Source organism: Salvelinus alpinus, chromosome 13 (genome assembly GCF_045679555.1).
Source record: "Salvelinus alpinus chromosome 13, SLU_Salpinus.1, whole genome shotgun sequence".
Lineage (NCBI taxonomy): Eukaryota > Metazoa > Chordata > Actinopteri > Salmoniformes > Salmonidae > Salvelinus > Salvelinus alpinus.
In genome coordinates this window covers 19,812,726-19,837,480 of record NC_092098.1, presented here as the reverse complement: position 1 = coordinate 19,837,480, position 24,755 = coordinate 19,812,726, and the positions used below count along the sequence as shown (strand labels likewise).

The 24,755-nt window shown below is 43.6% G+C and overlaps 1 protein-coding gene across 1 annotated transcript; it reads right to left on the bottom strand.

Annotated features, from left to right (window-relative positions):
• Positions 1–11,669: 11,669 nt before the first annotated feature.
• LOC139537361 (gap junction delta-2 protein-like) lies at positions 11,670–23,964 on the bottom strand. Its single transcript, XM_071338586.1, has 2 exons — positions 23,755–23,964; positions 11,670–12,666 (listed from the first exon to the last, which is right to left on the bottom strand). Exons 1-2 carry the CDS (start codon positions 23,829–23,831, stop codon positions 11,811–11,813), a joined length of 933 nt encoding a protein of 310 aa, XP_071194687.1. The 5' UTR covers positions 23,832–23,964; the 3' UTR covers positions 11,670–11,810.
• Positions 23,965–24,755: the final 791 nt, after the last annotated feature.

The window sequence follows — 24,755 nt, the reverse complement described above, 5'->3', positions numbered from 1 at the left end:
GAAAGTCAAGAGCTACCTCATGAACATTTTCTAATCAAAGTTTTCATCTCCCTGGCTGAGGCGGCTTCCCTGTCATTTCCCTCATTTGATTTACCTCCTTTCATTTCAGTTGCATAAACACACAGAGCCCAAACCACTCGCTCCTGTGACTGGCTGCACACTGGGAGAAATAATTGACTTACATACTTTAATGCATGAATAAACTAGTAGTAATATGGAATGGACGTCTAAGGTACACTGTTATGTGTTTGTTATGTATGTATTTGTGTGTGTGTGTGTGTGTGTGTGTGTGTGTGTGTGTGTGTGTGTGTGTGTGTGTGTGTGTGTGTGTGTGTGTGTGTGTGTGTGTGTGTGTGTGTGTGTGTGTGTGTGTGTGTGTGTGTGTGTGTGTGTGTGTGTGTGTGTGTGTGTGTGTAGGTTTGTGTGCTTTTTGGCGCTGTACTGTTTTGAATGCAATTAGCATCTGTACATTGTGGAAGGCTCATCTCTTACCATAGGCAGTCATTCAGCCACAGCTGAACCATACAGCTGTATTCCACTGGTTCAGGGAATTAGCTAGAGTGATATAAACCAGCGACAGGCAGAGAGGATGTCATAGACCTTGGTTCAATATGGATATTCATAAATTAGAACAAAAAGGGAACACGTAAACAACATGGGAGCAAACTGTTCCAATTGTTCATTCAGCCCATTTGGTTACTAGTGCAGAAGACTTGGTGAAGATTTATGAAGTCACTGTCTAACCCTGGTATGTACAGTGCATTCGGAACGTATTCAGACAGAAATACCTTATCTACATAAGTATTCAGACCCTTTGCTATGAGACTTGAAATTGAGCTCAGGTGCATCCTGTTTCCATTGATCATCCTTGAGATGTTTCTACAACTTGATTGGAGGAGAATAGGGAGAAATAGGGAGAAAGCTAGAGGCATGTTTTGAGTGGTAGCAATTAGGGTTGGGCCGATATATTATAATATCGAGAATCAGCAATATGTGGAAGATATTGTGATGTGCAAGACAATAGTTGATTTTAACTTTACAAATCAAAACTGTGCAGTTTTATCTGTTCGGCTGTATCAATATGTCAAAATAAAGTCGAAATGAATTAACTGGGGCTTATTTTTTTGCCATAAGAGTCTGCTTTAATGTCATAAATAAGCAAAAAAACAGCACAGTGTAATGGATGCGTGCTGGTGGCAGGGAAGTCAGGCGCAGGAGAACGAACTTGGTATAAACGGAGTCGTTTAATAAGTGCTCACAAACTCCGAAAACCAACATATACAAAAATAATGAAAGTGGGTACAAAACCCGTCGCACACCAGAAACATAACTAGCACCAATACATACAACAAACAATCACTGACAAGGACATGAGGGAAAGAGAGGGTTAAATACACAACATGTAATTGATGGGATTGGAACCAGGTGTGATGGAAGACAAGACAAAACCAATGGAAAATGAAAAATGGATCAGTGATGGCTAGAAGGTCGGTGACGTCGACCTCCGAACACCGCCCGAACAAGGAGAGGGACCGACTACGGCGGAAGTCGTGACACACTGTGTGGAATTATTTATAAATAATTACCGGTGCATCAATCTAAGTTAAATAACAAAAAAATCAAGTCAGTTTAATATAGAGATCTGTATTTTTTTGCATTGGATGCGTCTCAATCTACCACATCACCAGTGTCACACTTCCGCATCTGAAAGGTGACAGAGCTAGAGAGGTGTTAGTCAGACCATGAGACCGAAAATCGGTCTTCTCTGGAAAACTTATGTAGCATCCTGTTTGACCTACAAACTATTATGACCGCTCTATGGAAAGGTGAGAGTCTCTCTTGGGACTCATCTGAAGGTAACCGGTACCGGTTTAAAAAAAGGAATGGAAGTATGAAGGTAGTTTTGCCTTCCCAAATCAAGGGGTTAAATATGTGCAATGAATATACTGTATATATATACAGTCGAAAGTTTGGACACACCTACTCAATCAAAGGGTTTTCTTAATTTTTTACTATTTTCTACATTGTAGAATAATAGTGAAGACATCAAAACTATGAAATAACACATATGGAACCATGTAGTAACCAAAAAAGTGTCAAACAAATCAAAATATATTCGAGATTTTAGATTTTTCAAAGTAGCCATGTCTTGATGACAGCGTTGCGCACTCTTGGCACTCTTGGCAACAGCTTCATGAGCAATGCTTTTCCAACAGTCTTGAAGGAGTTCCCAAATATGCTGAGCACTTGTTGGCTGCCTTTCCTTCACTTTGCGGTCCAACTCATCCCAAACCATTTCAAATGGGTTGAGGTCGGGTGATTGTGGAGGCCAGGTCATCTGATGCAGCACTCCATCACTCTCCTTCTTGGTCAAATAGCCCTTACACAGCCTGAAGGTGTGTTTTCGGTCATTGTCCTGTTGAAAAACAAATGATTGTCCCACTAAGCACAAACCAGATGGGATGGCATATCGCTGCAGAATGCTGTGGTAGCCATGCTGGTTATGTGTGCCTTGAATTCTAAATAAATCACTGACAGTGTCACCAGCAAAGCACCCCCTCACCATCACACCTCCTCCTCTGTGCTTCACGGTGGGAACCACACATGGTGAGATCATCCGTTCACGTACTCTGCGTCTCACAGACACAGGGGTTGGAACCAACAAATCTAAAGTTTGGACTCATCAGACCTAAGGACACATTTCCACCTGTCTAATGTCCATTGCTAGTGTTTCTTGGTTCAAGCAAGTCTCTTCTTCTTATTGGTGTCCTTCAGTAGTGGTTTCTTTGCAGCAATTCGACCATGAAAGCTTGATTCACACAGTCTCCTCTGAACAGTTGATGTTGAGATGTGTCTGTTACTTGAACTCTGTGAAGCATTTATTTGCGCTGCAATCTGAGGTGCAGTTAGCTCTAATGAACGTATCCTCTGCAGCAGAGGGAACTCTGGGTCTTCCTTTCCTGTGGCGGTCCTCATGACTGCCAGTTTCATCATCGCGCTTGATGGTTTTTGCGACTGCACTTGAAGAAACATTCAAAGTTCTTGACATTTTCCATATTGATTGACCTTCATGTTTTAAAGTAGGGATGGACTGTCGTTTCACTTTGCTTATTTGAGCTGTTCTTGCCATAATATGGACTTTCTTTTACCAAATAGGGATATCTTCTGTATACCACCCCTACCTTGTCACAACACAACTGATTGGCTCAAAGGCATTAAGAAGGAAAGAAATTCCACAAATGTACTTATAACAAGGTACACCTGTTAATTATTCAAATGCATTCAAGCTCACTACCTCATGAAGCTGGTTGAGAGAATGCCAAGAGTGTGCAAAGCTGTCATCAAGGCAAAGGGTGGCTACTTTGAAGAATATAAAATATAACATATATTTTGAATTGTTTAACACTCTTTTGGTTACTACAGGATTCCAAATGTGTTATTTCATAGTTTTGATGTCTTCACTATTATTTTACAATGTAGAAAAAAGTAAAAATAAAAAAGAAACTTTGAATGAGTAGGTGTGTCCAAACTTTTGACTGGTACTGTATATATTTCCTTAGCTTTCTTATATATCCTAGATATAGGACAGACACTTCCAAACCTTGTTTCCCAACATCTTAGACTCTGGAGAATTAACAGCGCAAAACGATAATATCGGATATCTGCGTTACTTTACCTATTGTGGAATAGGTCTCCCCAATATCGCCCAACTCTAGTAGTGTGGATAAAAGTCCCTTTAAAGGGCAACATAATGATTTATTTGATGGTCGACTATAGTTTTATGAAGAGGGGAATGAGGAGGCAGTGCTGCATTCTGAGTACTGATACTGATACAGTAATCTCTGTGGTGCTTAACATCGTTACTGTCCTCTCTCCATCACCACAGCAACCGGCCTGGCAACCAGCCTGCTAACAAAATCAATCTCAACTCTTCTGTGACAACCAACTCTTTTGATTAGGAGTTGGATGACTTGTGACTTGTGTGTGCTGAGGTTGTGCTTGCTTGTCAGCGGGTGTCGTTGACATGATACTGATATGTTGGTTTTCAACACGTGCACACACTCCTAATTTCCTCCTGGCCACATGTCAATGGGTTCATAACACAGCCTTGATGTGAATAAATAAGCCTTGAAGGTTTAATCTCACTAAAAGGTTCCACACCCCACCCCCTCTCTCTGGACCACTCTTAACACCAAAGCCATTAGATCTATGATCACTGCTGCTCTGATTTCCCATCGTTATGTCATATCAGAGGTAGGGTTAAGATTTCCATAGATTATACATAGATATTGATATTGTTTTGACAGTAAAAGGCTTTGTGTTTTGGGTGAAATTCTCATTAGTTGTATTAGTTTCTGTCTGCTTCCTCTCTCCTACCCAAATGAATGATAATCACGATGTTGAGGAGGAGTCGAGTCCAGGCAAGTGTACTAGGACTCAGTATGTGTGTGTGTGCGTGCATGTGGATGTGCGTTTGTGTGTGCGTGCATGTAGGCGCGTATGTGTCAGCTGGAGTGGGTGTGGGACTGTGGAGTCATGTCTGGGTTAAACCCACTCTGTTGTGTTACAGTACAATACACCCAATAGAGTAACTGACTGCATAATGTTTGAGTCTCTTATCCTGAATCAAATCATATAACATTTTAATTGTCACATGCTTCGTAATCAACAGGTGTAGACTAACAGTGAAATGCTCAGACCATTCAGGTCAGGAGCTCAACTTTCATATCCAGACTGAACTGGTGAAATATCAATGATTCATGAGTAGAAACTCAGACTATACACAATAGTGTAACATAGCCTCTGAGAGAGATGTATCATTTTTGTTTCTTTAATAATTGATGTAAAGCAGGTTTTGAATCTTTGTGCAGCTAAAAACAGCTGGATTGTTAAGCTGTCACTGTGTATTACATGAGATAGACTGCAGAGCAGAGGGAGTGCAGTGTAGACATTTTCCACTCTATAGAGCAGCGGTCACCAACCGGTCAACTGAGATCCACTGGTCAATCTTCAAGGCATTCCTAGTCGATCACCAAACATTTCTGTAGAAAAGCCAACGATAAAGCCTTGCACTCCGATGTCTTTTTTTTCTATTTGTCTTGCACTGTTGGTGGTAGGTGCATTTAATGCAGAAGCCCTGCAGGCCTTGTAGGCAAAGTGTTCCCATTTTGAACCCTTTCATTTGTCTGAAGGGACAAACTCTGCCTACCTGGCGGACCAGGAGAGCTAAATCAAATGCTCCTACTGCGCTGGCCAATTGGATAGCTCAGCTCACTGTGCCTACAGCTTCCACAACCCCACAGCAAAGTTTAACACTAGCCTAGGTGAGATTCATCACTTTTAAAATCATGACCAAAGAGAGACTGTCAAAGAATACAGCAAAGAGCTGCTGTTTTTATGAGTGAGTTCATGTTTACATTTTTATTCAGCACTGTCAACACTGTTTTTGTCAACACTTTTACAAAACATGAATGCGCTTCTCCCTACTTCCACTTGCTTCTACTTCTACTCCGCTTACATAAACCAATCAGTTAGAAGTAGAGGTATGGGGTAGCCGTGTATCGATAGGCATGCGTTTTGATTATTAGCAGCTCCTCGTGTCTATTTTAATATCAAGGAATATTTCACTTTATCTGGTCATAGGAATAACATGAATTTGTGCAATGTGGTGTGACTCGAGTTTCACCATCAGGTGGAAGACGGTGTCCCCTCTCTCTGGTCAGTCTCACCAGCCTGGTTTCATAGACTAGACATAACATAGTAAATGTATATCCGGGACACTCAAATTAGTATGATATGTTACGTTTGGTATGCTTACATAAGACGGAAGGTTACTTAAGGCAAACATGAAAGGAGGGTGGTTGGTCAGGGTGAATGGGTGGGCATATAATGCGAATGTCTAGCATCCCAAAGGTTGCGTGCTCAAACCTCATCTTCACTTTAGCATTTTAGCAACTTTTCAACTTCTTACTACTTTTTAGCTGCTTTGCAACTACTTAGCATGTACGCTAACCCTTCCCCTAACCCTAACCTCTAACCCCTAGCCTAGCTAACGTTAGCATAAGCCACCTAGCTAACGTTAGCCACAACAAATTGGAATTCGTAACATATCATACATTTTTCAAATTCGTAACATATTGTACATTTTGCAAACTCATAACATATTGTATGTTTTGGAAATCCATAACATATCATATGAATTGTAATTCGTAACATATTGTACGAAATGGATCATGGACATCCACAAATTAAAACATACCATACGAAACGTGGCATATCATTCTAGATGGAGTGTCTCGAATTTACTTACAGAATAATATGAAATGTTTCACCAGAGGAAAGGAGAGAGTAGGGACGATGAGAGGTGGACCATCTGCTGCAGGTAGGCCTACCATCAGTCCAGTAAAATAAAAAGCTAATTATTAAAATTTATGCTCAGCTATGCCTCGCAAGTAATACAACAACTGATCTACTTTGTTATCAAAGGCTCAAAGCTCGAGTTTTGAAATATAATATGGTCTGAAAATAATATTGGCAGGCCAAGCATATGCAGTGATCAGTGGTGGATTTAGGCATAGGCGACATGGGCAGCCGCCCAGGGCGGCATCTTGCCGGGCCAACATCTTGCCAGGGGCTGCATCAACAAAACAAAAAAATGTAGTTTTATTTGTGTGTTTTTTGTTAGGAATAGGGTAATAGTGTAATAATTAAATTATCTTTTTTATTTGTATTTATATACTACAATTTGTCAGAGACCTGGCCAGGTGGTGCCAGAATAACAGCCTATCCCTCAACGTAACCAAGACTAAGGAGATGATTGTGGACTACAGGAAAAGGAGGACCGAGCACGCCCCTATTCTCATCGACGTGGCTGTAGTGGAGCAGGTTGAGAGCTTCAAGTTCCTTGATGTCCATATTAACAACAAACTAGAATGGTCCAAACACACTAAGTCAGTCGTGAAGATGTCAAAACAACCTGGCTATCTGCATTGTGTCCCTCCACCCACCGCCCCCTCTTTTACGCTACTGCTACTCTGTTCATCATATATGCATAGTCACTTTAACCATATCTACATGTACATACTACCTCAATCAGCCTGACTAACCGGTGTCTGTATGTAGCCTCATTACTTTTATAGCCTGGCTACTGTATATAGCCTGTCTTTTTACTGTTGTTTATTTCTTTACTTACCTATTGTTCACCTAATACCTTTTTTGCACTATTGGTTAGAGCCTGTAAGTAAGCATTTCACTGTAAGATACTGTCATGACGGTATCTTGACTAAGATACTGCTACAGAGAGATACTGTTGCCAGTCAGTGCGAGGGTAGAGTGTACAATTAAAGTCAGTTCACACATGCTGAACCAGTGATTACCAATTTTCACAAGGTCATCAGACTGCTGAACAGATAACCCAAGCTGTCTCCCTGCAAAGACCTGCCCCTTAGAGACTATCAACACCTTAGAGACTATCTGCACCTTAGAGACTATCTGCACCTTAGAGACTATCTGCACCTTAGAGATTATCAACACTTTAGAGATTATCAACACTTTGCAATTATCTGCACCTTAGAGATTATCTGCACTTTAGAGACTATCAACACCTTAGAGATAATCAACACCTAAGAGATGATCAACACCTTAGATACTATCAGCACCTTAGAAACTATCAACACCTTAGAGACTATCAACACCTTAGAGACTATCAACACCTTAGAGACTATCAGCACCTTAGAGACTATCAGCACCTTAGAGACTATCAGCACCTTAGAGACTATCAGCACCTTAGAGACTATCAACACCTTAGAGACGATCAACACCTTAGAGACTATCAGCACCTTAGAGACTATCAACACCTTAGAGACTATCAACACCTTAGAGACTATCAGCACCTTAGAGACTATCAACACCTTAGAGACTATCAGCACCTTAGAGACTATCAGCACCTTAGAGACTATCAACACCTTAGAGACTATCAACACCTTAGAGACTATCAACACTTTAGAGACTATCAGCACCTTAGAGACTATCAGCACCTTAGAGACTATCAGCACCTTAGAGACTATCAACACCTTAGAGACTATCAACACCTTAGAGACTATCAACACCTTAGAGACTATCAGCACCTTAGAGACTATCAGCACCTTAGAGACTATCAGCACCTTAGAGACTATCAACACCTTAGAGACTATCAACACCTTAGAGACTATCAGCACCTTAGAGACTATCAACACCTTAGAGACTATCAGCACCTTAGAGACTATCAGCACCTTAGAGACTATCAACACCTTAGAGACGATCAACACCTTAGAGACTATCAGCACCTTAGAGACTATCAACACCTTAGAGACTATCAACACCTTAGAGACTATCAGCACCTTAGAGACTATCAACACCTTAGAGACTATCAACACCTTAGAGACTATCAGCACCTTAGAGACTATCAACACCTTAGAGACTATCAGCACCTTAGAGACTATCAGCACCTTAGAGAATATCAACACCTTAGAGACTATCAGCACCTTAGAGACTATCAACACCTTAGAGACTATCAACACCTTAGAGACTATCAGCACCTTAGAGACTATCAGCACCTTAGAGACTATCAGCACTTTAGAGACTATCAGCACCTTAGATACTATCAGCACCTTAGAGACTATCAACACCTTAGAGACTATCAGCACCTTAGAGACTATCAACACTTTAGAGACTATCAGCACCTTAGAGACTATCAGCACCTTAGAGACTATCAACACCTTAGATACTATCAGCACCTTTGAGATTATTTGCACTGACTATCCACACATCCAACTCTTATACAAAAATGTACACACAAACACCATACAGACTCAGACACACGCAATCAACGCTGCTCTGTTATATATTATTCATTCCACTGCGTGACCAAGACACTGCACACTTTATATTTGTAAATACTGACTATGCATACTACCTCTTCTGTTACAGGTATAGGATCATAAATTGACTTTATTGTCACAGCAAAATAATCCTGCAGCAACAGGATTTGGACGTTTGGCCATAATGTTGCTTGATTGGTAGTTAAGCTACTAGCTGGCCAAAAGTAGGCTACATGAAAAGTGCAATACTGTTCATATAAACGTGTTAGTGTGGGTTTTCAATTAATTTATGTAAATCACAAAGCTTTCCTGCATTTCCTGCGGTGCAAGAAAATTCTCAGCAACAAAAGAGTGATCAAATTGAGATCCTACATCTGTACTTATTATTTTTGACTCAACTCTTTTTATTGTTATTATTGATATTGAATAACGTACTGCATTGTTGAGGGAGCTAGCACACAAGCATTTCGCTGCACTTTTTATAGCTGCTGTAAACTTTGACGAATAAAATTTGATTTGACCATGACCTCAAACATAAACAACAGGAAAATTGACCAGAGATAGCCAGCCACTCCCAAAATGTGTAAAGTTGTTCATCTCTTACTCAGAGGACTGAGTGAGATCAGTTGGATGAGCTCACCTGGGAATGTGCTGCTGTCGGTCAGTCTTCCTTGGACTGCAGCAATCATAGTCTCCCTCCCTCCCTCCCACACACACACACACCTCAGTTCTCGGGAATCCTCCAGTGGGGACAAGGGCCATAAGCCTCCATCAAAGAGCCCTAGATGAAAGCCAAAATCAAAGCACCTGGGTTGTGATTTGTGATTAGCACTTGGGTCAATTTTTGGATTTGATCAAAGCTAGATTCTGTTAGTATGGAGGTCTCTGCTGGAGTAACTCTGTTTGGATTTGATCAAAGCAAGATTCTGTTAGTATGGAGGTCTCTGCTGGAGTAACTCTGTTTGGATTTGATCAAAGCTAGATTCTGTTAGTATGGAGGTCTCTGCTGGAGTAACTCTGTTTATTTTCTGTCTTACTGAATGGATTTTGGGGCCGTGGCAACTAACTCTGCCTAGCTGACTTTGTTTATCTAACTTAATAATGTTGTTTCCTTTTCATTACAAAGTCAAATTAATTTGCCTGTGGTTTGTTCATGTCTGTTCTAGGTACACAACTTTAATCATACATCCCCCCTGTTATTAGAACAATACTCACATTGTCATAAAGTATTTGCATGGAAATTCAAAGTATCCATCGTACTGTATGTCTTGTCATCAGTGTCCATAAATGTGCTGTTTTATGTTGATTTCCACTCTGTAAACATTTTCAGTTTTTGCTACTCAATGTCTGAAACTGTTCTCTTGATGTGATTTTAACCTTGTGCCCTAGTCTTATTCTCATAGCCTGCACACACACTTCAGCAGAAAATATGAGGCTTTTTGATATTTATATATTTATTCATTTATTTTTTTCTGCAATATATTATTAATATTATTGCTGCAATTCTGGAGCCTTTCCAATATTCGCTCCCCATATCCCCATTACAGGGTGCCATGTTCACATCTCATATATCATTTTTAATCTTAACACATGCTGATTATTACATGTCACAGGAGCAGGATGCAAATAAATGAAACAGTCTCTTTTTTTATTACATGTCATAACACAATCTATCCATTCTATTAATGCTTCAGTAACATGCCTTTTTCAAAGTCCATAGGAGGGAAAATACTTTTTTGGAACTTACAATTTCCATTATAGAACAAAAGCTTAACAAAGAGCACATTAATATGATATATGCTTAAAGCTGGCAATCTATGATTAATCTCCAGCACCACCCAAATCCCAGCACCCAACCCAACACCGCCATTCCCCCACCCACCCATGCCTCATAGGGGAATAAGCTGGCTTTATGCAATTATTATTACATTCAATTATTTACAGTAACTTGGAAATATGGCACCAAATTCGATAGTAAAGCAAAAAGTTGTGGGTTAAACGTTAAAATGTTCTGTGAGTAAATACTTCTGTTTCCTGTGTAATGGAGAAATAACGGCTGGTTGGAATCCCATTCATTCCTTTAGTGCTTCATACTGTAGTCAGTCTTATAAAATAATGCATAATACAGCGATGGGGGGACGGGGACGGGGACGGGGGACGGGGGGGCTATGGGAGGAATGCTAGTGCAGGGAGGGGGGACGGGGGGACAGGGGTTCCAGTTTGTGCTGAGGTATAGTTTTGGTGTTGATTTTTTAAAACATTTTAAAGCATTATTTTCTGGGTTTCTAAGGGGATGATAAAAGGTGCATCTCCTCTGCTTGGCTCCTCCTTGTAGTGGAGCTGCCGCAGGGAAGGAAAATAACGGAAAGAAGGAATGTTTCCATTCCCTCAGCAACTCAACTTCACCCATCGTCTCTGCTCTGACTCTGCAGAACAAAGGACATACACACTGCCTTATCTCTTGCGCACACACACACACACACACATGCGCATGCATGCTCACACATACGTTCTTGCATATGCACACATACTTAAATAAATGAAGGGACAACGTTTGACCTCTCACAAAGGCAAAGATAATATATTTTATGTGAGACTTATTTCTTAATTTGAACTATCATTAATTCATATTCTTACAGTAATTAGTTCCATCTCCTCTTTATCCAGTGTGTTCTCTTGGAAGGCACAACTCTCCCAACAGTTTAAATCTAACTTTAGTTAGTACCTCAACTGCCATGTAGGTACTTTCTCTCTCCTGTAGAGTCCAAAAAGCTCTTCTCTCCAATAATCCTCCAGTATGGCCATGTGAAGTCCCTCTGCACCCCTGAATAATGTTGCAGTGTTAAGTTAGTGCCCCTCAGGGTGGGGGGAGCTGGGTTGAGTGTTCGTCCTCCCCAGAGAAATCTGTGCTCGGTCCAGAGGTCCAGGTCCCCCCATGTGGAGGAGCCTCTGTCAGACATAGGCTGACTCACTGGACTGGGTCCTGCCCAGGTTGGGGGCCTGGGACACATGCGATACGTCCTTCTTACGCACCTCACAGATGGACTTCCTGCGGGCCTGAACACCCCTGACGGCCGTCTTGATCTTCCTCCAGCCCAGGTGGTTGAGCTCGGCCAGGTTGAGCAGCACACAAATGCCGCTCACCGCAAACATGAAGATCAGGAACACCGTCTTCTCTGTGGGGCGTGACACGTAACACTCCACCTCCTTCACACAGGGGTAGCGGTCACACTCAAACATCCCTGGCACGTTGAAGCCATACAGGAAGTACTGGCCTGCCAGGAAGCCGATCTCCAGCACGTTACGAAACACCACCTGGATGACGTAGAAGCGGGAGATGCCCTCCTGCCGCCGCACCTTGGCGCTCTTGGCCTGCGTGAGCCCCCGGGGTACATTTGGGATCTCCTTGACCTCCAGGTCCTGCTCCTCCTTGCCGCTGTCGGGGTTCTGCACCAGGATACCGTTGATGTTGCGCAGCTTGCGGGCGTGGTGGTCGCCTCCGCGACTGTGGTGACTTGCATGACCATGGTCTATGTAGGGGTGCAGCATGGAGTAACTGCGGTCACGCTGCTTGGCGGACTGGTGCACAGAGTAGGTGATGAAGCACAGGCTGGGCGTACACACCAAGATGATCTGGAAGACCCAGAAGCGGATGTGGGATATGGGGAAGGCCTTGTCATAGCAGGCCTGGTTGCAGCCCGGCTGCATAGTGTTGCAGATGAACATTATCTGCTCGTCCTCATAGACCTTTTCACCCACTATACCTACTATCAAAATACGGAAGATCACTACTACAGTCAGCAGGATCCTGGAGAGAGGGAAAGAGAGAGGGGTGGGGAAGACACAATGTCAGTTAGGCGTTAAGAGGAGTGTTAAATGTAGCTAGGGTTGCACAATTCTGGGATCTTTAATAAATGTCCTGGTTTCACAGTCATCCTGATTGGAGGATTTCGGATTTCGTACCTATTTCCTCCTGATTCTGGGAATCCTCCAACCAGGGAATTTATTGAAAGTTTTGCAACCCTAGTCAAATGTGACACAGAGTAGAACAAATAATCATTGTAAGTACTGGGATATTGACATGATTAATTAGACATGTTACTCGTCTGTTATCATTAATTGAAAGCCAAAGCTAATATGTTTGCAGGTTGGCTTTGGCTTTAGTCATGTGTGAGTTAGAGTGACATAATTTGTCTTAAGCCAATAAAGGCTGTGTTTTATATGTACCTCTGCTCAACCACAGCATATAAATGGAGACAAAAGTAGCTCTCACACCAAGGACAAGTTTGATCAGATGTGTGTAGTGGTCGCTCTCTCTGTGTGTGTGTGTGTGTGCGTGTGTGTGTGAATGTGTGTGTGCTTGCGTGTGTGCCCGTGAGTGCATGTGTGTGCACGAATCCCTCAGCTGCTGCAGTGTGAAACGAAGAAAGGTAGGAGAGGAGAGATAGTCTCAGTCATTTCTGTGGATAATGAACATGTGGAACCCTGCATGAATATCCATCATGTTGCTGGCTGAGCGTAACCCTCCTGTCTCCTATCCAGCCAGCATCTCCATTCATTTTTCAACAGCAGACAGATAAGAGATGAGCTCTCTCCCTCTCCTCCTCAATCTACCCAGTACTACTACATCCACACACACACAGACGATCTAAACCCCATTAAATAGGCTACTATACTTCATCAATGCTTCCTCACCTAAACATGGTTTATGTACCTCAATATGCACCACTGGCATCAGTGAAAATGTCAACCAAATGACATCAGCGATGTTTAAAATTCACTGCTAGTGCTATCCTAAAGCAATGCCCCGCCCCTCATGTCCTCTCCCTCCCTTCCTGTGTATTGATTATTTAGCCCATATTATTGGTTTGACTGATGGTGAAGTGTTCAATGGGACATTGATTGAGTGTGTGCACTTCATTTGGAGCAGCAGGTTGTAGAGTTCCTCAGAAGATGCAGACCCTCATTTTACTGTTGCTAAGCAGCTTAGATAGCCTCCATTTACGTGGAAGAGGCAGCTACCAGTGGCTGTTCAATTAACATCTTTAGCACTGCAGAATACATATGCTGCCATTTTTAATCTCTCTCTCACTCCCTCTCTCTTTACATCTCTCTCTATGTCCCTTTCTCTATGTCCCTCACACTCCATCTCTTTTGTTCTCTCCCTCTCCTAGTTTTTTCATAGTGCAGTGTCAAAGGATACCCTGGTGTGTCTTTAAAATTAGCCCCACCTCCCCCCACACCCACTCTCAGTGGCCGGTTACCACAGCAACCCCCTACTGATCCAGTCAGAGCGGAGGCTCAGGGAGAGAGAGGAGAAGAGAGCAAGGGATGGAGGGATGAAGGAGTGAGAGAAATAAGAACTGTGTGTGAGGCGTGAGAAGATACAGAAACCTTATGAATGTAGACAGACAGGCAGATGTAAAGTGAGACAAACATGCTAAATCAGGGGGAAAGACAGGCAGATGTGATGGAACAGATTCCTAGCCGGGCAGCAGAGCAGGCAGAACATGTGGTACTATGGTACAGACTTTAAATAGAGTTGCATGCTGCTGCAGGACTGTTCTCACACCACCTGGGCCTCACATGGGCATGTGTATGTGTTTGCATATGAGCATGCGTGTTTATTTTTATGTGTGTATGTGAGTGTGCATGTACTGTGTGTGTGTGTGTGTATGTGTGTGCATGTACTGTGTGTGTGTGTGTGTGTGTGTGTGTGTGTGTGTGTGTGTGTGTGTGTGTGTGTGTGTGTGTGTGTGTGTGTGTGTGTGTGTGTGTGTGTGAGTGTGTGAGTGTGTGTGTGTATTCCCTGTGTATCCCTTGCTTGTGTGAGGTGGCATGTGTGTCTGGTCGTCTGTGTTTGGAGCAGCTGTGTGTACGCCACACTGCCTCTCAGTGTGTTTGAAAATAAAACAGAAGAGATTTCTACACCTTTAGTGTTTCAGAGGTTCAATGCCGTGTACATGAACATTTGCACACACTTCCACTCTTATAGAACACACATGTATGCAGGGAATTACACAAGCAGATATACAATTACACGCGCAGACTCATAGCCATACAGACACACAGCCATACATGCACTACACACACACAGACACACAGCCACACATGCACTACACATGTACAGGTGCATTCAGAAAGTATTCAGACCCCTTCACTTTTCCACATTTTGTTACGTTACAGCCTTATTCTTAAATTGATTAAATCGTTTTTTTCCTCGTCAATGTACACACAATACCCCATAATGACAAAGCAAAAACTGGTTTTTAGAAATATTTGCAAATGTATAAAAAATCCCAAACTGAAATAACACATTTATGTAAGTATTCAGACCCTTTACTCAGTACTTTGTACTCAGCACCTTTGGCAGCGATTACAGCCGCGAGTCTTTTTGGGTATGACGCTATAAGCTTGGCACACCTGTATTTGGGGAGTTTCTCCCATTCTTCTCTGCAGATCCTCTCAATCTCTGTCAGGTTGGATGGGGAGCATCGCTGCACAGCTATTTTCATGTCTTTCTAGACATGTTCGATTGGGTTCAAGTCTGGGCTCTGGCTGGGCCACACAAGGACATTCAGAGACTTGTCCCGAAGCCACTCCTGCATTGTCTTGGCTGTGTACTTTGGGTGGTTGTCCTGTTGGAAGGTGAACCGTCGCCCCAGTCTGTGTCACGCCTGCTCCCGCTCTTCCTCCCTCTGTCGCTCGAGAGCGCCACACTCCCCAACACTTTCAGTACGCACACCTGCCTTTCCCCATCACGCGCATCAGCGCTCATTGGACTCACGTGGACTCAATTACCTGTGTAATTTCCTTCCCTATATCTGTCTGTTTCCTAGCTCTGTTCCCTGCGTCGGGATTGTTCGTCATATGTTCTTGTTTACCCGTGTGCTGACGCTGTTCCTGTCGTGTTCCATGTCTGTCCCTGAATAAATGTTTGACTCCCCGTACCTGCTTCTCATCTCCGGCATCAGGTCCTTGCAGTCCGAGGTCCTGAGCACTCTGGAGCAGGTTTTCATCAAGGATCTCTCTGTTCCATTCATCTTCCCCTCAATCCTGACTAGTCTCCCAGTCCCTGCCACTGAAAAACATCCCCACAGCATGATGCTGCCACCAACATAATTCACCGTAGGGATGGTGACAGGTTTCGTCCAGACGTGACGCTTGGCATTCAGGCCAAAGAGTTCAATCTTGGTTTCATCAGACCAGAGAATCTTGTTTCTCATGGTCTGAGAGTCCTTTAGGTGCCTTTTGGCAAACTCCAAGCGGGCTGTCATGTACTGAGGAATAGCTTCCGTCTGGCCACTCTCCCATAAAGGCCTGATTGGTGGAGTGCTGCAGAGATGGTTGTCCTTCTGGAAGGTTCTCCCATCTCCACAGAGGATCTCTGGAGTTTTGTCAGAGTGACCATCGGGTTCTTGGTCACCTCCCTGACCAAGGCCCTTCTCCCCCGATTGCTCAGTTTGGCCCGAGCGGCCAGCTCTAGGATGAGTTTTGGTGCTTCCAAACTTCTTTCATTTAAGAATGATGGAGGCCACTGTGTTCTTGGTGACCTTCAATGCGGCAGGAAAAAAATGGTACCCTTCCCCAAATCTGTGCCTCAACACAATCCTGTCTCGAAGCTCTACGGACAATTCCTTCAACCTCATGGCTTGGTTTTTGCTCTGACATGCACTGTCAACTGTGGGACCTTATATAGACAAGTGTGTGACTTTCCAAATCATGTCCAATCAATTGAATTTACCACAGGTGGACTCCGATCAAGTTATAGAAACATATCAAGGATGATCAATGGAAACAGGATGCAACTGAGCTCAATTTCGAGTCTCATAGCAAAGGGTCTGAATACTTATGTATTCATAAAACAAACATTTCTAAGAACCTGTTTTCACTTTGTCATTATGGGGTATTGTGTGTAGATTGAGGAGGAAAAATAAGAATTAAATCCATTTTAGAATAAGGTTGCAATGTAACAAAATATGGAAAAAGTGAAGGGGTCTGAAAACGTTCCGAATGCACTGTAAGTGTTAGTCTCCTTGATGGTTTGACTGAAAGTGAGAGTATTGATGTTTCTCAGCAAGGCATTTGACAGACACTGCTAGATGAAAGCATATTGTGTCCTGTTCCATAAAGCTAATGGCAAAGAACCTTACTGTATCTCTGGGTTTTGAAATGTGAGAATCTACACAGCTGCAGCAGCTGATTGCCCTGTCAATGTATTGAACGGATAATAGAACAAGACAAGCTTCTGTATGTATCTCAACAATGAAGGAGTCTGCGTGTGACAGAGCCTCTGTCAAGTCGTCACAGAGATGCTCTGAGTGAGTTTGTGTTGCAGCAGTTCCCTTGGTGCAGCCTGGTCCAGGTCCTGCTGTCACAACGAGTAACTGTCATCATCATTCAAACACCTGCTGTGTGCTGCATCAGAGGGGCGGGCCCTGCGCTGCACCTTTGCTACACTACACAAGCTGTCTGTTCACACGTCCACGGCATTGGACCGTATGGTTTCTAACTAACCCATAATCAACATTACAGATGTGTTCATTATGCCTCATGTTTCATGTATTCTTGTACTGAATAGTTGCAAATATTTTCATGTTCTGTATTTCCCGGGAAAGGCACAGGTCATTACGTTTCCCTCTCATGTATTAGGCTCTGCAGAATTCACAGGGTTGCTTTGCCTGCAATGTTTGACAGGGGGTACGTGATGGTGTTGCACAGTGTGAGTTTTACTGCGGTCCTGAGCTGTTGGTTTATTCAGGTGTTGGACTGTTTGGGTGTAGGTGTTACATGGTTTGGGATTGCCGTGTGTGTGTGTGTGTGTGTGTGTGTGTGTGTGTGTGTGTGTGTGTGTGTGTGTGTGTGTGTGTGTGTGTGTGTGTGTGTGTGTGTGTGTGTGTGTGTGTGTGTTATTCTGCTGTAGAACAGGATAATCAGCATGAAGTAGATTGCTGCATTAGCAGAAAGCAGTGGAAAAAGGTCATCTAGAAACATCAGTTAAACCCTGCAGAGAGAGGGCCCATACATTAGAGCAGCAAGGCAGGAAGGCCCTTAGGCCCTCACCATCTGAATATCCCACTACAGATGATCAAAAAGATGTTCGACGATCATTAGAAGTTCTCCTGCTTGTTTTGGAAGCTCTTCAATCAAGCCAACGGCGTAATTTACTCGAGGCCATTGCTTGAACTGGTTGAACTGGTTCAGAAGATCCAGGATGGGATCCAGGCACCACATCTACACAGCTCTGTACAACACCATCAACGCTCCAGCCTCAGATCACTTACAGCAAGACTGGCTGGAACATGTCTTACATCATGTCTTACATCAGTCAATCTCACACTGAGTCCTAGAAAACCAGACAATTTGCCCCACTGTGACCAAACCATACTTTCAAGGTCAATAAAATGATATACATTTTCTCATACCGTATGTGTCAAAATTCACCAATAATCATGGCGATGAATCATCCCTGAATGAGGATATTGCATCAAATGTGCACATATACACAGTTGTGAGTTACTATAGAAACAGCCTGTCCAGATGAATGTACCAGTGAGGAAGGCGTTCTTGGCTGGTATGGAATGTGATGTAAACCACCACAGCCAGGTCTCTGATTGGAGACCCAATCATCCAGCTAAAGAGCATGTCTGATTGCAGCCCAAGTGGATAATTGAATCTCTAGCTATCTTTGGTCTAGGATGATGTCACAGTCATGAATCAGAGCAGGCTCTTAGAACTCCTACAGTAATGCTGAAAGGTATAGAAACAGCAAGTACACTAAGTGTAGAGCCAGTGTCTATTGAATGGTGGTTTATACAAGCAATGGTGTGTTAGTAATGCTGAATGGCCAGGAAGTCTTTACAGTATAGGCAATTAATTTTATGTGTAGCCTCTAAACTCTCTGCAGCTCTGCTGCATTCCTTCTACAGTGTACTTTAGATTAGCTGATGTGTAGGCTGTGTAATCTGTTTTAGCAGCTCCAGTGTTAGGTCTATGGCAGCCTCATCGCGAACCAGGCCGTGACAACGTCTGGCATGGTAGACTATGGTAGCTCCTGTAGTAGTTGGTGTGTTGGCTGGACATCTAGGCCCTGGCTCTTCTAAAGGCTCTCACACATTCATCCACACAGCAGCTGCTGCTGCCAGCCTCCAGAGGCTGCACCGGCCCTGAGCACTGACCCCAGATGCACAGGGAAAACACCCACACACTAGCTCATACACACAAACGTACACACACACACAAACACACACTGACACATATGCATACACATATACGAACACACGCTGATGATGCTCACAGACTCATGTATACACTAGGTCATGATCTCACATGCTATGCATACATACACTGTACCTCTCAAACACATACTAGCTCCCCCCACGAGTACTCACACATAGGCCTGCATACAGCCAGAACTAGCAGAAATGCAAATACATTATGGACAGTGGACAAACACCAAGGGCACAAAAACAGAAAGCAGTCACATAATATTCAGCCACACATACTGGACACCCAGAGTGAAAATGTCATTTCCTCTCATACGGAGCATGTCTCCGTAATAAGACACAGCTAATTGCTTGTGGCAGCACATAATGAAGACCTGACCAAGCACAGAGATTAGAGAGCTACATTACATTACAACACACTGGCTATCACACTGAAGGAGCATATCTCTCCCTCCCTCTCTCCGTCTCAGTCTCTCCCCCTCTCAGTCTCTCCCCCTCTCTCCGTCTCTCCCTCTCTCTCCCTTAGTGTTTGAGCTAGTTGGTGAATATTGTATGGCATCACTATTCTCCTCTGTGAATATGGGACTATGTGAAAGAAGCAAATACTAACTATATGTAACAGCTGTCTTATTTTGTATCAAATATTGAGAATGTTTTAAATAAAATATGTCTGAAAAACACATGTATCTCAGTTGGTAGAGCATGGTGTTTGCAACGCCAGGGTTGTGGGTTTGATTCCCACAGGGCACCAGTATGAAAATGTATACACTCACTACTGTAAGTCGCTCTGGATAAGAGTGTCTGCTAAAATATAAAAATGTAGCCTGATGCTGTGGGTGTATCCAATCCAGTATGGCTGTCTCCTCTGCAGTAGGGTCAGTTAGCATCTCCAGTGTATTGAGTAATGACACAGATTCTCCATGCCACTGATTGTGATAACAACCTGTGCTGCCAACTCAGATACTCTGCAGATGGAAACTTACTCTCTTTTTCCTCTTCCCTCCTCTATGTATTCATGTTCCAAACTCCTCTCTTTCCTCAGCCTCTGCAGCTCTATCCCTTCCTCCCCATCCCTCCATCCCTCATTTCCATTGTTTAATCTCTCCCTGATCCCCTAGTCCTCCATTCTCTCTCTCTTTTCTCGCTCCATTCGTCTCTGGCACTGACCCCACTACAGCATTGCAGTGGAGAAAATGATGCATCAACACACTTCCTTTCCCTTTTACCTGCAAGGTGTTTAACCTGATTTAATACAGGAACCCCCCGGCTTATTTCTCTCCTGGAAGAGCACATTAACGCTTTGTAAGAGAGATCACAGGCGTGTGTGTGTGTGTGTGTGTGTGTGTGTGTGTGTGTGTGTGTGTGTGTGTGTGTGTGTGTGTGTGTGTGTGTGTGTGTGTGTGTGTGTGTGTGTGTGTGTGTGTGTGTGTGTGTGTGTGTGTGTGTGTGTGTGTGCGTCAGAATGAAGCAGAGAAAAGGGGGAGAGTGTGTGAGAGATACCCTATAGAGGACAGTTAGGACAAACAGACAGTATAAGGCACAGTGACTGCAGGAGGGGGACAGAGACTTGATTTGGAGTCAGAAGAGAATCTAGTCAGCAGGATTATAACAGAACTGTCACATATACATGAACATGCATTCTAATCAGACCGCTGCTACATTTACATACACCACTGAATGTGCAAAATGGCTGACCTGACCCTGATGTATAATGACTAGCAGAGCCACATCTCTGAAACAGCAGTCTGACCACATGAAACAATTTCACAGCCAGGCCTTCACCAACACATAGAGTAGCTTAAAGAATCCCCCTGTATACGTGCACCATGTACGTATCGAAACACTCAGTCCCACATCTGCAGTTGCTATTAAGTATCTAAATTCACACAGACAGACAGGCATAATGGACTGATAGAGGGCCACCACAGAGATATCGGGTTACTGCTAACATCTAGAGGCCACACAGACAGGACAAACAGATTGAACATGGCCCAAACACTAAGGTATCAGTTACAACACACCCTCATGTCCTCACTAGCGGCAGGAGAAACCAGAGGAATGTAGGCTACTGAGCGTCAAAATGTACAAATAATAAGAGACTTATCTGTGGTGCACTATAGGGTCACCATTCACATGACCACTTTAGTCATCTGACCATGTCTGGTATAGAATGTGGAAACACCTCAATGCCTTTAACTCCACATATATAAATACTACAGAAGGAGACAATGATGAAAAGGATGGACCCACATTTGGCTTGAGGAGAATTAGTCATCAAATATGTTTGATATGGGGGGAGCCTTTCTCTCGGGCCTGTAAAGCGCATGATCAACAGCAGCGCTCAGATTAAGAATAAAAGACATGAACAGAAGTCCATGTCGGCATTAATAATGCTCTCTGTCAGACACCGCAGACACATTGAGAGAGTTGTCTCTGCTTCTGAATGATTGTAGGCGTTTTTTCATTCATTGATTCATTCTCTGATTAATGTATTCCTCTTTTGCACCCGACAGACTATCATTGATTCTAGTTGCCAGACAGGGGCTTGATCTAAACTCAAAGGAGATGTGAGGAAAATGCAGATCCCTTATCCTGTTCATAATCGTATGGCATTTAGAGACATGGGGAGATACAGTATGTATACACACTCACATATTTGGTTTGGTTGTTTGTGTGGTCTACTTTATCAGTATTTTTCAGAACTTTGATCTACTTTAGCATGACCCCAAATCATATCCACCATTGGGACACCCTGATGAAGGCGTTAGCCGATACGCCTTGGTGGATTTTAATTAGGACTTCGCCCACACATTAAAGGCTTTTCAACTTGCAGACCTACACGAGTGCCTGAACTTGGATTTGTTATCCCACTTAGCTCCTATTTGTGGTTATAATTATTCCTTTTGCTTTTCATATCCACCATGTTGAATAATATGAAATAATAATACCATAGTAATACTACACTACAACCTACATTTAACACCATGAACACTGTGACATTTCATAGTTCAAAAGCACTGTGCAAAGTGCAAACATTACCATAAACCTCATTATAATCTAGCAACGCTATTTCATTTGAAACCTTTCTTAAACAACGTGCTATGAAGAGGTGACTTCATGTATTGCTCAGTTTACTAAACTCAAGTTAAATAATGCCCTCTGATTTGATTATTTAGTCAACTATTTAACTTGAGTTTAGTAAACTAAGCAAAACATAAATAGTTGCCTCTTCATAACGCACATTGTTGAAGAAAAGTTTAAAATGAAATAGCGCTGCTAGATTATAATGAGGTTTATGGTCATGTTTGTACTTTGCACAGCGCTTTTGCACTAGGAAAATGTCGCCCTTAGTCTCTATTTAGCCTGCTGTATATAGCCTTCTAGCCACATACTCTGATAAACATGTACGTGCACACACATTCACAGACAAACACAGACATACACAGACACACAAACACGCACACAAAAAGACAAAAGCACAAAAACAGACACAAACACAGACATGCAGTGATTGTACTGTGCTTGTGTGAGAGAGAAGGTCAGGCTTTGCCCTTGCTTGGGACTACCTGGGGTTGAGGTTAATGAGCACAGCAGTGCAGCTGGCTTCCATGTTAACACAGGTAGCCAAGCGCTGTACACTTCCTCTCTACTGCACTGTACTGCAATCCTGAAATCCTATAGCTGTATGCTTCACTGGGTAAGCAAGCATATGGAAATATTGTGTGTGATTTTTCCATACAGGGGACTAGTGCAGTTTACCAATGTGAGTAACTCACATTGTGGTTAATGGGTGGAAAATCACACTTTGAATTTGACTAATCACGCAGGCGAGAGACGATGAAGCATATTTTTCACATGCCAGAGAAAAAAATCTGCCATTACAGTATGTTTGTTCTCAGTACATGTCTCCACTGCTAATAAGACTCCAATCTGCTCATGCATAACCTTCTGTCACTACACCCCAGTAACTACAGAACACACAAAACCACAAGAAGCAATCTCTCTGCCAAGTTCAGAATAATTTCCTCCATCTCATCCTACTCCTCTCTCATCCACACCTTCATTTCTGTCCTCTGTCTCTCTTTTCTCGGTATGTCTCTCCTCCCTCCTCCTCTACCTTGCTACTAGAGACTCCCATTGCCCCTCCATCAATACCAGGACCAATAGGTGAAATCAACACAGGAGCTTGGCTGAATTAGCCCTAATGCCCAGTAATACCAGCTATTGATTATGTGCAATTAGCTTATCCCTTAACTAATGATGGGCACAGAAGGGGGGGAATGGCCAGGGAGGGGGCTACTGCTGGGACAGTCCTCAGGGATACCACCAACCCAGTTAACACTCAAACACACACATACATTTACATGTACGTTTTTGTCATTTAGCAGATGCTCTTATCCAGAGCGACTTACAGGAGTAATTAAGGTTAAGAACCTTGCTCAAGGGCACATCGACAGATTTGTCATCTAGTCGGCTCGGGGATTCGAACCAGTGACCTTTCGGTTACTGGTCCAATGCTCTAAACTGCTAGGCTACCTGCCAAAACACCAACACACTCACACACACTTTCAATAAAAAAAAAACACACAAGCATTTCCCATCTCAAAAACACACACAAAACAATTTTTACACACAGACACTGGTGATGAGTGGCAGGAGGACAGTCTTACCTCCCAATCATGGTAGAATGTTGCTGGACAGCAGCCTCGAGCAGCCGCTCCAGAATGGTCCACTCCCCCATGGTCATTGAAAGACAGGTTCAGCCTAAGGAGGAACCGGGTCTCCGGGGCTCTCCCCCTCTTCCTCCCGCTCCTCCTCCCCCTCCTCCTGGGCTCAGCGCTCCTGACGGTCCCCAGCCAGAGGGGGCGCATCCGCCCCCGTCCCACACCAGCTTCTTCTGACCTCTACTCGTTGACCTGGCCGATGGTTCTCTATGGGAGTGACAGTGTGGGGGTGAACGTGTGTGCCCTCCCTCGGTCCGGTCCCGTTGTGCTCTGCTCTTCCTGGCAGAGGAGTGATGCCTTCTGCCTCTCCTCTTCTCTCCCTCCCTCCCTCCCCCTCCCTGTGTAGTGAAGCTTGTCTTCCCCCTGCTGCACCACTCAGATCTATGCTATAGCTTACTGTATGTGACAGCCATGATCTTGCTCTCTCTCTCCCTCCTCCCCCTCACTCCCGCTCTTCCCTGCCCACTCTCGCTCTGTCCTCCACCCTACCCCCAGGGCTGTCCTGGTACCTCAGATGCACTCCCTCCCATCGGTGTGAAGCTCTTGTCCTTGCATTGTGTTCAGTACCTTCTCTGTACCCTGCCTCCTCTAACCCAGCACACTACACACTGCACCCAGCTGACCCCTCCTCTGCTCACCTCCACACACACACACACACACACGCTCAAACTCGAGGACCGACTGTCACTGCCTGAATCCTCCCTATATTTACTACACTATGATGTAAAGACACATTTGCACATAAAGCTCCTGCCATGCACTGTATTGCTTACTGAAATTCATTGTCATGAGAAGCGTTGGCTCCTCCACCCCCAATCACTACAAGAAACAGTAAAAAAAGGCAAAATAAACGCCGGCACACACACTCAATCAGCTGCCTTGCTGCATACACTTAGGCAGTGGTGCTGCAGACCTGCTGTCCTCTATCGTCCCTCTGGCTAATTCCA

Coding starts and splice junctions, on each gene's coding strand:
- LOC139537361 (XM_071338586.1), bottom strand. CDS start 23,831: ATGACCATGGGGGAGTGGACCATTCTGGAGCGGCTGCTCGAGGCTGCT. Junction 12,667..23,754: donor CATTCTACCATGATTGGGAG/GTAAGACTGTCC, acceptor CCCTCTCTCCAG/GATCCTGCTGACTGTAGTAG.